This window comes from Equus caballus, chromosome 31, assembly GCF_041296265.1.
Source record: "Equus caballus isolate H_3958 breed thoroughbred chromosome 31, TB-T2T, whole genome shotgun sequence".
In the NCBI taxonomy this organism is placed as follows: domain Eukaryota; kingdom Metazoa; phylum Chordata; class Mammalia; order Perissodactyla; family Equidae; genus Equus; species Equus caballus.
In genome coordinates this window covers 12,556,453-12,570,943 of record NC_091714.1, presented here as the reverse complement: position 1 = coordinate 12,570,943, position 14,491 = coordinate 12,556,453, and the positions used below count along the sequence as shown (strand labels likewise).

General features: G+C 44.2%; 1 protein-coding gene across 11 annotated transcripts in view; it reads left to right on the top strand.

Moving 5' to 3' along the window:
* The window catches only part of TIAM2 (TIAM Rac1 associated GEF 2), a 234,265-nt gene that overhangs the window by 200,767 nt on the left and 19,007 nt on the right, over window positions 1-14,491 (top strand). The window contains exon 1 of one of the 11 annotated variants that reach the window (XM_014738196.3): window positions 2,644-2,955. The exons of 9 other annotated variants lie outside the window; for them this stretch is intronic. Coding sequence is in view for 1 of the 2 variants with exons in the window: in XM_070256447.1 (XP_070112548.1) it covers window positions 13,058-13,102 (45 nt within the window). In the remaining variant the exon portion in view is untranslated. Of the gene's footprint in view, window positions 1-2,643; window positions 2,956-12,835; window positions 13,103-14,491 lie in introns of those variants that run through there. One more of the 11 variants, XM_070256447.1, reaches the window with a different exon arrangement.

The following is a 14,491-nucleotide window of genomic DNA, read 5'->3' as shown; positions in this document are numbered from 1 at the left end:
AGTAGCCAGCCAGCTCCCTGCAACTTGGGTGGTGGGACTGGGTCTCCAGCCAGGCTCCTTGACATCTCGTCCTTCCTTCTGGCTTGCCTGGACAAGTCAAGATGGGGTTGGAGGGCGAGTTCCCCGGGTTCTGTGTTGGTTGAAGATGGGCCATTGGCTTTTAGCTGTGGTCGTGGGGGAGAACGTAGCCTTCTGCCATCTTCCATCTTCATCCTCTGTGGCCTTCAGCCCTCTGTGTCTCCATCTTTCTTTTCTTTCTAGGCTTCCTGGATTGGAGATATAGTTATGGAGACCTCAGTGTAATTTCACTTTTTGGAGAAGAAAGCATGGAGTCTGAGTTTCTCAGGCCAAACCCTAACCTCAGTAAACCCCATTTGTAGGCTTTTGCATGTTCTCAGGGGAGGCTGTCTGGACATAAGGCGGCCTCAGAGGAAGAACACATGGGATTTTGCCCCAAGTCTTACACCGAAGTCCCTTTTTCCTTGGATAAGTCCTCAAACTCCTGTGTCTCTGAGGGGCGGGTCTGCCAGTCTCCACAGGGCCATCCCAGCTCTGTACTGCTCTGACGCCTCTCCCGGTCTGCCTTGCTACTTAAATACTTGAGCTAAAGCAGAACTTTGCTTGATATAGCCTTTTCTCCTCATGAATATGGAGAGCTGCTTAAAAAAAGCACTTAAGAAGAACCCAGTTAGAATTAGCAGTGGTCATTTGTTGTCCTTCACACAGTTATTGACATTAAAACATCTAAGATTTGTGGAGGTTTTAAGGTAATGGGACATGAAGGTGAGGATTGTCAGATACCGTATTCCCATATCTGCTCTGGTCTTTTACTCTCTTACTGTGTTTAGGAAGTTATCGCGAGCAGACCGTTTGAGAATCTGATGAGCGGTATGGACCCTCAGAAGATTGCTCACGTATGTCAATTCCAGAGTTCACTCATCTTATGACAATTTACCCGTGGATTCTCCCCTTGGGGATCTATGAACTCTAGGTTCATAATTCTGACTTTGAGTAAACGTCTGCATAGCCTAGCTTCTGTCTTGACTTAATATTATTAACATTACAGAACCAATTATCAAGTACCTACAATAGGAAAAGTACTGTGTTTGTTTAGTCAAGTGGCATTTTGAACTTCGTTTTCATCTTCAAGTCTCATTGGTTGGGTGGGATTGGCTATTAACGCTTTATTTTTTTAATATGCTAAGAGACATTGAGGAGCATAAAATAAACGATGACCCCTCCCTCGAAGGCATAAATTAATAATTAATAATAATAAATTAATAATTTATTAATTATTAGGTTGAGACCAGAAGAGAGAACATTGATGGTGGTGGTTAGATACCTCCGGATCGTTGAACACCAATTGCTACATTATGTGCTGGTGTTGTAGGGTTTGAAAAAGTTTTATTTTCTGTAGTTAGTGGAAAAAGGTGATTTTTTTTTTCCGGAACATGAATTTAAATTTTGATCCTGAACCAAAGGTCTCTAGAACTTGCTTTAGTGAACAAACAGCTACCCGAGGGACTGGGGGGGAGTGGTTGTTATGCTCACTTCACTGGATAATTAGGCAGCAGTTGGTTCCTGTGTTTCTCCTCTGAGGCCACTGAGAGGAGGACTTCCCCCCGCCACTGTCACATCAGCAAGGGAGCTAAGTCTTTGTTGCTGCTCACTCTTTTCTTTTTCTTTTGAAGGAACAACAGCCACAGTTACAATGTTATCTTGGCTGGCCACCATGTGGGCACCATGAATCTTAACAATCTTCTCTTTAATATTTACCAAGAATGGGGGTCGATGTGGTGTCACACAGTTCATTTGTTCCTTAAATCTCCTGCACAGAGACCTTCTCAGATGTTAGCCATTGTTAAGAGGCCCAGTCACGTTGATGCCTTCTTTAAATATTTTGTGCACTTAGAGATTGTAGTCAAATGAAATCTCTGATTGTGCGATAGATGATGTGTTTGAGTCTCCAAGCTTCATTTACGCCTTTTATCACTCATAACAGAGTCTCACCTTTTAATAATGTCCCAGCCCCACAGGGTAGCTGCTTTCACTTTAAAAAAAAATACGTTCTGAGAAATTGTTCTGAGTCATTTTGTAATTTCCTCTCTAGTCTCCACTCTGAGTAGACTTAGGTGCCACTCTCTGTGCCGGGCTGGGCGATGAAGGGAAGAGAATCATGGGGAAATTTCCTAGGAACGCTGCCCACGAGCACACCTTATAGTGTTTTCACATCTCAAATACCAGCTTCTACTTGCTGAGAGCCAAGATTGGATTACTGGTTTTGTAAATCGGTCTCCTGCTGTTCTTCATAATAGCACGAAGAACAGGGCAACCAAAAATATATTTTTTACTAATATGGGAAACGGGAGAAAATTGAAGGTATGTCTTTCAAGGTGCCCCCATTCTCTCTTTTCTCCTTTTCATTCTCTTCTTGGTGTCACCTCCTCCTTCTCCTTTATTTTGTTTGTTCTGCTTCCCATGGCTCCCTCCTCCTCTGCGATGTACCTTCCTTCGCACTCTCTAATTCTTTGCTGCCACCTAAGTTCTCTTGTGTTTTCAAAAAACAGATGTCAGATGAGGAAGCTGTCTGATGTGCAATTGCTTAGAAAGTTCTGGCCTGGCACTTGCACAGGCAGGGGTTTCATTGCTCACTGCTTAGAAACCACAAGTGTTGCATAACTTGAGGAGTCCTGCCGTCTTCTTACCTCTCAAGCTGCTGTGAGCTGGCTTTGGAATTTTCTAGAATCCTTTGCCTTCATGGTTCATTCAGTCACAAGATAAAGGGTAATGGTGATGAGAAGTCTGGCCCGGGCCACATTAGCCTGGTGATTCCAGGCATCAGGATGGGGCAGGGTGTGCATGCTGTCTTCTCAGTTGCATAGCATGGTTTTGAATACGATGATTTTATAGACGTTTCCAAGATGGGAAGACTGATTATCAAACTCATAATCTCAGGTGAGATCTAAAAAATTTTTCTATGTCTGAGGCTTTAAGAAAAGTTTTTAACTGACATTGTATCATGGTTCCATTGTCTCCGATGTCTTCTGCTTTTGCTTGAGCATCTGCCTGTCCGTGCAGCCCCTTCCTAGACCGTCAGCTGTTCCCACCACCACCAGGAAACATGGCTTTAGTTTGTATTTCTTGATTTGCATTTTCGAGCAGTTTGATTGGAATTGCCAAACCATTTATTGAAAATAATCACTGTCCTGTTAAATTTCTTACTTCATTTCTATTACTTAGTCAGTGTTAGATTTTAGACATTGGTTAGTGGTAAAGTCTGGATAAATGTGTAGGAGACAGACATTGTTCCACATGAGAAGATTATTTTGAGACCCTGTCAATAAGAAACAATCCAGAGTAGCGTAATAGACTTGATTATCACATTGCTTAAATCTAGCAAAAAAATTTACCTAAAACTACAAGTAAAGGGGTGTACAGGCTGTATCTGTGCTCACTCAAGGCAAATAGCACTTGGCAATACCCAGGCCTGATTAAAGGTGTCAGGATATTAACAAATAATTTGATGTTTTACATTTTTATGATTTTCCCCCCCAAAAGCTACAATTTTTTGAAACCAGATTCCAAGCATTATTTTTAGCCAAATATTAGAACTGAAAATCTAGGCCTTTTTAAGCACAAAGGGGATGTGGTGGGTCTCACGCAAATCCTAGTGCCTGGACCCTTTCTCCCTGCCCCATACCATTCTTCAAAAGGGACCATGGGGCATCCTCGATCCATGAAACCTAATGCAACAGCAGTCAGTAGATGTCAGTGTACTTGTTAAAGATGTCACAAAGGTACCAACCTCCGGACAGGAGGAGGAGAAGAGTTGGCGCCCCCTTCCCTGAAGCTACAGTGCGGGTCATGCAATACTGGTCAGTCTTGGTAGCCGCCTCGCTGTGCTGTGCGTCTGTGATAGCTCTGCTTCTCAGTGGCAGCAAGACATTGGAGATGGTAAAGTTTAACTGCTCAGAAAAGCTCTTTAAGAATTCATAATTTGTCTGCATCAAACTCAGGCAGGGAAACTGCCCTTCACTCCCCCAAATCAGAGCTCCCGTCTCCCTGTCCCAGGAAGGGGAACCATGGCTTGGTTTCTTCTGGAGAATGTCGCAGGGCAGAGGCAAGCATGCTGGCTTTTGTTCCTCCTTCCTCCGTGGCTGAGTGTTGCTGTCACCTGGGCTGGATCGTCCCCATGGCCAAGGCTATACCAAACAGCACATTTGCAATTTACGTTTGGAGGGTGGGATGGATAAGAAAGATAAGAGAATTCACTAGAAGGATTTCATCCCCTACTGTAGTAAATTGGAAAAGAAAGTAGGTGTTTGTCTCAATTCACTATTGCTGGCACAGGCCGGACGTGGACAGACAACCAGACCCAAGTGCTGGAGCCTCTCACCCATGGCTGTGCTCTTTAGGGAAACCACCTCACCCCCTGAGAATCCTCATGTCCTTATTCCTTAAGAAGATTGGGATTACGTTTCCAGGTCAGTTTCATGGAGGTGTAATTAAAGAAGAGCCGTGTCTGTGAAATGGCTTTGTAAACTGCACAGGGCGCTGAGCAAGGATTCTGATATTTAGCCCTTAGCTTGCACTGTGAATTTTATATGTATCATCTCATTTAAACCCGTTTTCTCCACAACAACCCTATTGAATAGATATTACTAGCCCCTTTTAGCGCAAGAAAACTGATACGGGAGAAGTTAACTAACAACCCAGTTAGGGGTAGGGCCAGCGTTCAGATCCACCTCTGTCAGATTCTAAGCCAGTTCTTTCCACTACACTATACTGCCTAGGAAGGAGAATGTGGCACTGATCGCAGAAGAAAGGGAAAAAACCAACCACTCTACGTTTAAATACCAGAGACGTGGAATTTATGTGTGTTGACTCTTGCAATAGATTTAAAAGCAGAGCAACTCTATTTGTTAAATTGCACGTATGATGTTAGAAATCTGGACACAACTTGGTGGTTTTTTAGCTTGATTTACAAACTTGGTTAAGCTCCATAAATGTTTGTCGTTGTTATTTTTTACCCTTTAAGGAATCTATTTCACAGAGCTATAATGAAATTTCGGTAGTTGTTATTGTCAAATAATTAGAAATCTCTGGGAGAAAAGTTCATAAGTCCCGGAATACGACCTATTAATATCTGATATTTGCATCTGAATAGTAATTAGTTTGATAATGTGTAGTTTTGGTACTATATACAGGTCATACTCATATGTAAATATTTTCACCTCTAACTTGTTTAATAGGTAAAATTCATGTTTTAAAATCTGCCAATGTATAATAACCTTAAAATTAAAATAGTATAGTACAAAATGCAGATATTGGTCTTTTTAAAAAAGAACCATTTAAAACTATATTTGGGGTACACACAAGTACAGCGATATTGGAGAATGCCACTTGTACCTGAACAGAAATGCTCCTCCTGTCCCAGGGCTAGTCCATGGCTTCTCTCTGGATCTTCAGTCACACCATGGGGACTATCTGCCTGGAATAGAGGGGTCGTGTATAGTAAATCTGCAGTTTTTGTCAGTGATTCTCAGAGAACATCTCTCCAGCAATTTATAACCACCGACTTTTCTAATCTGAATGTACCTTTGTAATGTTGGGCTTCCCATTGGAGCTCCCTCCTTGCAGAATTACATTTATATAGACCCCAAATTATACAAACTCCCATCCCCACAGGGGTAAAGTGTCTTTGCACATGAACTTTCATACTCTTGCTTGCTTCTGCTGCGTTTGCTGTTTTTCCTGCTCTCTCTCTGTGGTGCTGGGAGAAGCATTGCAGGGAAAAAAACAACAACAAAGTAGAACTAAGAAATAACCCCAGTGGGTAGGTATCCTAATAGTGTCTATCTTGTGGATTCCTACAAAAATATTTCCGAAGATAAACTTATTATATGGCAACGATATGTCAATGATGATGACATCTAATAAAAAGACTACTTGGACAGTGGTAGGGTTACATTAATTACGAGAAATGAAGGGCAGATAGCAAGTTGACTGTGTTGGTCTGTGTTGCCATGAAGTCCCCCGTGACCCCGCACCCCCATGGATAAGAGGAATCTGTGAAGCCCTCTGTGACCCCCTCGCCCCCACAGATTAAGTATAGAAACCCCAGGCTCATATTCCAAAAGAAGGGAAACTAAGCCATCTAGATAGAGCCAGCAGACAATGTAACTCTACGACAATCCTGAAAGCTGATCTGCGATGCCCAACGTATTTCATCAAGGGACTGGAATGGGTATAACTGAATGACGGTTTTCTGAGCATCTTAGACCTGCTTTCAGGGCTGAGTGCTCGGTCTGCAGCTGGGAAGCCAGGTGTGGGCCTACTTTGTGTTTTTCTAGGTGAGGCAACCAGGAACCCACATGGATTACAAAAAGAAACAAAATATACTTCTTAGGGAACCAGAGAAGAGGAGAGAGGACTCAGCTGGGGGACAGTCTGGCTGGAGGTAGTTGGGCAGAGCTGTGCTGAGCAAGGCTGGACACGGCCTGAGCTCTTACACCTGAGTGTGAGGGAGTCCTCCCCGGGGACTCACCTGGACGTCCAGTCTCCTAGATACAGTAGACACTTCACCTACCCACAAAGTTCTGGCTAACAACGATTTGTCAAAGCTCTAGTCTGTCAAGAATTTGATCACAATTGGTGTTATTATTGATGTATTTTCTCTTCAAATAAAGTGACAAAGATAGAAAAAACCTCACCTGAGTAAATTCCCAGAATATGTAACACTTAAAGACCTTTGCTGCAAAAACCACTCAAGAATATATTGTCAGTGGCCAAGAATGAAGTCAGAGACATAACTGTTGAATAGAAATGTTGTGTTTGAGAAAACCGGCAGTAAACATGGAAACCAATCAGAATGATAGTGTTAAATAAAAACATTAACCACTAAAGGGAGAGTTATTGTAAATATAGGTTTAAACTAATTTATGTGATTATCAGAACAAAAGTAGGCTATGAGGGGAAACTGAAGGAAGAGAAAAAAGAGGGAGCTGGGACCTGAGATAAGTACCTCTGGATGGGAAGGTGGGTGAGGGGAGTATTGACAGATACAAGAAATCATAGTTAAATATATGTTTTCCCCAAAAAATGAGTTGAAAGATACTGGTTTAGAGACTTCTTTTGAAACACTTATTAGAGTGAATGTTAAATGATACCAGGTAGTCACAGATAGAATTTAAATATAGGTCTTAATGCCCCAAGTCACAGGAAAACAAACTGAATTATCCCATCCATCGAACAGCGCTACAAAATAAAGTAAAAACTGTTAAAGAGAATTTGAGTCATTTTTCTGAGCCAGGTGAACACCCAGGTGTGTTTGTTTTGCTGTGTTTTTGACACAGTTGAAAGCATACTACATAAAAGGGTTTATATCTTGTGTGCATTAAGATGTCATTGGTAGTCTCTAGAAAAATAACATATGAAAGTCATTTTTAAAATTTATACTTTACTCACTGAAAAATTTCAGGATAAAGTTTTATAGATTATTTCGAGTTTTAATTCAGACTTAATTTCAAAAGAAGAATCTTTTTTGATCTGGGTTCATCTCTCTCTGTCAGAAGTTGGCAAGCTTTTCCCGTAAAGGGCCAGACGGTAAATAGTCTAGGCTCTGGCAACCACTCAACCCTGCACTGCAGTGTGGACACAGCCGCAGACAACAGGCAGACGAAAGAGCATGGCTGAGTTCTAATAAAACTTTATTTACAACAAGAGATGGCAGGCTGGGTTTGGCCTGAAGGCCATAGTTTGCTGACCCCTGCTCTCATGATCCGCCCTTAACTCACCTGTTTGGTTCAGAGGGGGCCATTAACGTCTCTTTTATACCATGGGTTGCGTATTTTTGCATTCAGAAGTCAAGGAGAAATTCTGGCCCACACTCATCTTCCTTGATGAGTAGGTTTAACTATAATTAGAAGTGAGCCACATCTTTCTTTCTGGGTGAAAAATGGGGAAGAGAAAACACAGTACCTGGCGTAGGATATAGTAGATAGGCTGAGCCGTGGTTTGTAAATTACATAAGAGTAATATTGAAACACCCAATATTTTACATGAAATAAGTGCCTGGCTGGGTAGAAATGCTGCCCCAGCCCTTGAAACCTCCTTGGCAGAGAGAGCATATCTTATTCCTTCCAGAATTCTGACCAAACTCCAGTTAAATAAGGCAACTGAGCAGAAGGCAGGCAGCAGGCCTGTTTTGCACTGGCTCTGGATCAGCGCTCCCTCCCCGAGGAGGTGACTCTGTCTGGGAGCCACGTCATCGTGCACGTCGTGTTTCCCTACCTCTGGGCCACAGCTCTGACCTGCCTTCCCCAGGGATGTGCCACCTGAGTACTGAGTATTCACTACTTGGTACACACACACAAATGCCCTCTGCCGTCTCGAAGACTGCCTTCCATCCCAGTGGCCACAGTTTCCTTTGGGTCTTTGTACAAACCTCACCTTCTCCATCCATCTCTTAAAGCTGCAGCCCATCCCAGCCAGCCCTCCATACACCCACTCCCTGTTTTGGCTCCCTCCCAGAGCATCCTTATAACCTCTGTCTAGACACTGTGTGTTCCACTCTTTGTCATCATGTCCTTGTCACCTCTCTCTGCTCTTCCTCCGACTCCTCATTGCACTCTTGCATGAAGGCCAACATCTTTTGTGTTCAATGCTTCATCTCAGCACCTAGAACAGAGCCTGGCGTAGAAGTACTCAATAAAAAATGGATGAATAAATGAAATTTGATTTTTCTGGCCCCTCCTTCAGGGAACTCAGAGGAAATTTATGCTTTTAGACCTCTAAAAATAACAGAACTTGGAAAATTAAGCTCTCTGTGCATATATATCTGTTATTGAGCCCTGACATGTTTTGATCCCTTGCACCGTGCTAAGTATTTTTACATGTTTTGCTTCATTGAATCCTCTCAACGACCCTATAAAATATGATCCCAGCTTTACAGGTGAGTAAACTGAGTCAGGGAGGAGGCAGTCAAGGCCACACAGCTGGTATTGCCATGAGTGGCCAGGGCTGTAACTCCAGGGCTTGTGTGCTTAAGTCTCCTGTCTTGGGAAAAGTAACTGTTTAAGAAAGCTTAGTCCAAAGCACGTGCTGAGGTCCTGGGTGTGAGTTTCACGCTTACACTGGGTAATGAGAAGGGGCGAAGCTCAGGCGACGGGCTGCACCACTGAGGGTGCACATGCTACCCTCTTTAATGCCATCCACGGTTACTTACCTTGCCGTCTTCTGTAAGGTGTGTACCTAGTAGGTGGCAAGGATTGCCTCAGTGCCACGTCCAGACCGCTGCACTCAACTCCAGGTGGGTCTCCACTCTCCCCAAGAGAAGGCCCTGCCTCTCTCTCCTGCCATGTCTCCCTGCATGACATGGACCACGGTTGTCCTGGCCCTCAGTGCCTGGCACTGTGCCTGCCTCCTCCAGCCCCAAATGTTGTTTAGTTTAGCTGACTTGATTTAGCTTCAGCGTCAGCTGGCGCTCACCTTGCTCAGTCCAGAGGAGGTCTCTCTCTTCTGTTTCCACAGGACCCCACATTTCTTTGGGCATCCGTCACACTTGAATTACTTGCTCTAAGCTTATCTGCCCAGCCAAACTCTGGGCACTATGAGTGGGGAGATCGTGTCAGTCTTGTTCATCACTGTGTCCTCATAAAAATAATGCTTAGCAGGCCTTTTCTGCCTCAAATCATTTTTTAAAGTGACGGGAAAGCATTCCATTAAAAATTAAAAAACAAATTAAACCACTATAAAAAATGACAAAATTCAGATAAGCCAAACTATTAAAATGCACCGTTAACTACTGCATTTAAGATATATATATCGTTCCATTTTTTAAAAATCTATGCACGTATGTTTGTATGTAGTAGATATACATACAAAATTACTTTAAAAAATGCAAACCTCCTTTCTTCCCTTCCCAATAAATCATCTCCTTTTTTGGTCAACAGACGCCCATCTCTCCCATCATTGGTAACTGCTGCATATATTTCATTATATTTTCATACCATAATTTATTTAGGTTAATCTCTACCTTTCAATATAAAATAAGGACTCTTGTCTGACATCAGCTTATGTTTAATTTTACAGTTTATGTCCCCTTCTGCCTTTGGAAATAGAACTGTCTGGTTATGGATAATAAAGATTATGAGCGTTTCCTCATCCTTTGTGTACCATTTTGGTAAATATAAAACCCTCATGCCATTTCTCTAGAGTTTTCAATCCAGGGGTTGAGTGGATCACTATAAAACAAATGATTGTCCCCCAAATATAAAAATAATCCTCTTGAATGTGCTTTTTAACTCCCACCCCATCCTGCCAAGGTGCTGAACATGACCTTCTTCCTCCCCCTCCTCCTCCCCTCTGTGGAGACCCCCCAGATAGGCTAGGCCTGGGGTTGCCCTCTCCTCTCAGCCTGCAGGCCCTGGCAGCATCTCTGAGCCTGGAACAGAGTTTCACTCTGGAATTCTGACCTGGCGGAGATGGGCGGCACAGGATCGCTGAGGCTGAACTTGCAGGACATGGGCACACCCTCGTTCATGGGGGGATCCACCTCGCCTGGAAGCACACCCATCGTCTGCCTCTGCCCATCAGCCTTCCTGGGGAAGTCACTTAACTCTCTGTGCTCCTTCTGGATTCCCTCTGTTCGTAACATTTGGGGATAATGTTAGATCTTCCTATAGTTAGAGACTTCAACAAAGTGCAGAGTGAGTTGGAAAAAAAGTCCTTTGTGCAATTTTTAGATGTGTTTTTTTTTTTTACTAAGGGGAGCTTTTCTGACATAACTAATTTGCTGGGCTTATGACAGCTGACACTGTAGTTGCCCTCAGATTAATGAGTAACGCAGACTCCTCATGGCTTCGGGACAATGAACTGAGAGGTTTGTAGTGCACAGTGTGAGCACACGCCATGGAAACCACACCATCCCGGGGCCAGACTACCCTTGAGAACCACTGACCATTTGCCCAGGGCCGACAGCTTGCTTTTAATTTTTTCCAACATTCTTTTGAGGGACAGCAGAAGTAGCAGAAGCTTAGTTCTTCTTAGCATCCTGGTGTGATGAAACTGTGGACATTAGCCAGAGTTGGATTTGGTCCACATCGATGGCTCAGTATGGCGCTGGTCTGTATGGTGGAGGGAGAGGAGGTCATGGGTGGCAGTTGGGGATCTGCCAAATTGATCACATATTGTGATGTGACCAGTTAACCAAATAGTGTGAGGGCATCTTTCCTTTTAGGTCTGTGTCTTCGCTGAGTCCCTTACCGATTTCCCGCCCGAAGTTAATCCTTTTCCTCCAAAACAGGGATTTAGAAGTAGAGCACATGCCATGCTGTCATCTCCCCTTAAGTATTTCCCTCTGAAATATTCCCCTGGATCGTGCAGCACTTTTAATCCTTTTTTCTTAGGCTAGAAGTGTTTTGGAGCCCAAGCAGTATAAACAGATGCCTCTCACAAAAGAAGTGTGCGGCACCTGAAGCCCTCAATTGAGCACGTGGTCGCCTGCTGTGCCAGGACGGGGGGTGGAGCTCGGCTGCTGATGAGAGCGGGGCTACAGGGTAGCTACGAATCTTTGTCATTGTCCCGAATTAGTTCCGGATATTGTGATGCACTTACACAATGATTTTTTTTTTAGGTTCCAAAACCCACGGGGAAATTGAAAAGCCTCAGGTAGTGATGTCTCCAAACATGAGCAAAGTAAACATCAAAGGTGTTACACTCATGGGAGCGGATTAGACTAATCCAAGCCAGGAGGAGTCTGGCATGACGTAAAGTACTCTCCTGACGTAAAGTACTGGAGTGCATCAAGATGAGGGCTCATGTGCAGGATTCGGAGCTGGATGGAGAAAGCGGCTCTGACCGTGCGTTCCTCCAGGGAGAATCTGGGGCAGGTGCTTGAGCGTCCTGAGCAGTGTTACTGCCACCCCCAAGAAACAGGGTCCCTGGAAAACAGACACATCTCAGCCCTAATATAGGGAAGCAGGTGTCCTTGTGCAAACATTTAAAACAACAAAAAGAAAAGTAACTCTGTTTAGATGTCTGTCTTCCCCCCCCCCCCAATTTTTTTGAGGCATAGTTGACAACTAAAAGTTGTATAGGGGGCTGCCCTGGTGGCAAAGTGGTTAAGTTTGCAGGCTCCACTTCCGTGGCCTGGGATTGGCGAGTTTGGATCCCAGGCGTGGGCCTACACACTGCTCATCAAGCCATGCTGTGCTGGCGTGCCACATAGAAAATAGAGGAAGATGGGCACAGATGTTTGCTCAGGGACAATCCTCCTCACCAAAAAAAAAAAAAAAGTATATATCTCAGGTGTTACAACTTGATGATTTGATGTACATATACACTGTGAAATGAGGACCACAATCAAGTGAATTAACACACCCATCACCTCACACAGTTATCTTTTTTTTTGGTGACAACACTTAAGGGTCACTTAATTCAGAGATCCTGAGTGAGACGTTCCTGAACTATAAGTAAGGTCAAGTCATTTTCAAGCAGGGATCAGCCTTAGAATTAACCTTAAAATCCTGAAAAAAAATTGTTTTGGTCAATACCACTGCTTTTCCATACAGGGTAGTTTTAGGGAATACTGTCTCCATTAGATTTTCTAAGTGAGTTCATAAAGAAAATATTTACGTTGTGCTCTCTTTTAAAAGGCAGGACCCATGATGAACCCAGGTCCATAGCATTGATTCCTACACCCTGGAAAACACCAATCTGAGGCACATGTTTCAAGTGCCAGTGTTTCTGATTCTGCACAAGCGCACACTCTCAGGCTGCTGAATCCTCACACGTGCCCAGCCCTGACTTGTGAACATCTGTCGTGCTTTTAAAGCAGGGTTCCTCGAGAAGGAGCGGGATCAGCCACGGAGAAGTCATAGTTGTCTCTGGATGTGTGGGAGCCGCATTCGCCTCTCTAAGCAGAGATGGGCTCCAGAAGTTGTATTCCTAGCACAGCTGGGGTGCATCTGGATTCTCCTGGGGCCAGGCGAGCCTTGACCTCGTGGTGGGCAGAGGTGGCTGGAGGAGCAAGCCAGTTTTGCCTGTGCTCTGCCAGATGCCTGGGTGTGGTCTGCACTCTGCACTGAGAGCTAGAGAGCAGGTGGGTCCTGTGCCATCAAGGCCCTGCCGATGCCTCCCCACCCTCATCTGTGGTCCCAGCGGGTCATATAGGAAGGAGTGAATGCCCACAAATTCTGTGAGAACCCCTCCCAGCTGCGTCTGCATACAGCAGGTGCTCAAGAGATGCAAGTTCCCTTTTCCCCTTGATCCAAATGGCAATTTGAGGGGTTACTTGATGGGCGAGGCACTCCTACTTCTCTTTATCAGTAAGGAAATTGAAGACTCAGAAAAGAGTCTTGCCCAGGATCGCATGGAGGACTGGGGCCTGGAACTCGGGTCCTCAGAATCTTGTCTGCACTTTTCACTTCCGTCACCACATAGACGTGTGAAAATAGCCCAACCAAAATAATCACTATTCTTAGAAACAGCTTATCAGATACACCCAGAATTCTTCCTTTCACAGTTCAGTGTCTATAACCATGACTAAGAATGGAGAAACTAAAACATAACCAACCAAGCAACTCTTTCAGATTCAATCTAAAGACACATTTACAATTACTCTTCTGCCTCCAGGGGCTCTTCCCACTCTTGATCCCAAGCAACCCTCACGACCTTCCCAGGACAACACGTAACTGTTACGTGTGAGGAAGGTGGCTCCGCAGCACTTGAGTGTGTCATTGTGGTAGCTTAAGAAGTACATTTGCTCTGAAAATCTCAGCCAACATTCACTTTTCCAAGTTAGTCCTACCAGGAGTGTTCTTCAAATGAATTCTGATTTTCGAAAATGGCAGGATACTTTATTTTTGAAATTAACACTGCATTGTTAGGTGTGATTTCGACATCCCAGCAAGGCAAAGCTGTAATCTCACCAGCTGCCATTTAACTTATGGCGCATTTTGTCAGTTCTTATTTTATGCGCTAGATGTGAACCCAATTTAGATTCTACAGCCCTGGAAACTGTTATTTTTCAGGATTGCAAAATTCTGTTGTCTGAGCTTGTGGCGCAAATACCAGGATAGGGATTTCAAGTGAGTGAGTGTTGGAGTCTTGAGTATTACTAGCTCGGGCTGCTTAGCTCCATGAGGAGAGCGCCAGACCTGGAATACTGGGGTCATGGTTTAATTCCGTCTACTTCCTCCTGTCTTGTGGGCTCAGTCCACACCTTTTATATGGCCTTCAGTGCAGACCCTGGGGACAGTGTGATCTGGCTGGAGGCAGCGCCGCTCCTGGGAAACCCAAGCAGGATGCTCACTCTACTGATAGGTAGACCAGTAGTTTCTCACGTGGACCATACGTTAGCATCACTTGGGAAGCTTTTAAAAAATACCCATACCTGGGGCGCCAGGGATTCTGATTCAGTTGGTTCAAACATGGGTATTTTTTAAAGCTCCCCCAACAAAGCTAATGTGTGGCGAGGGTTGAAGTCCAC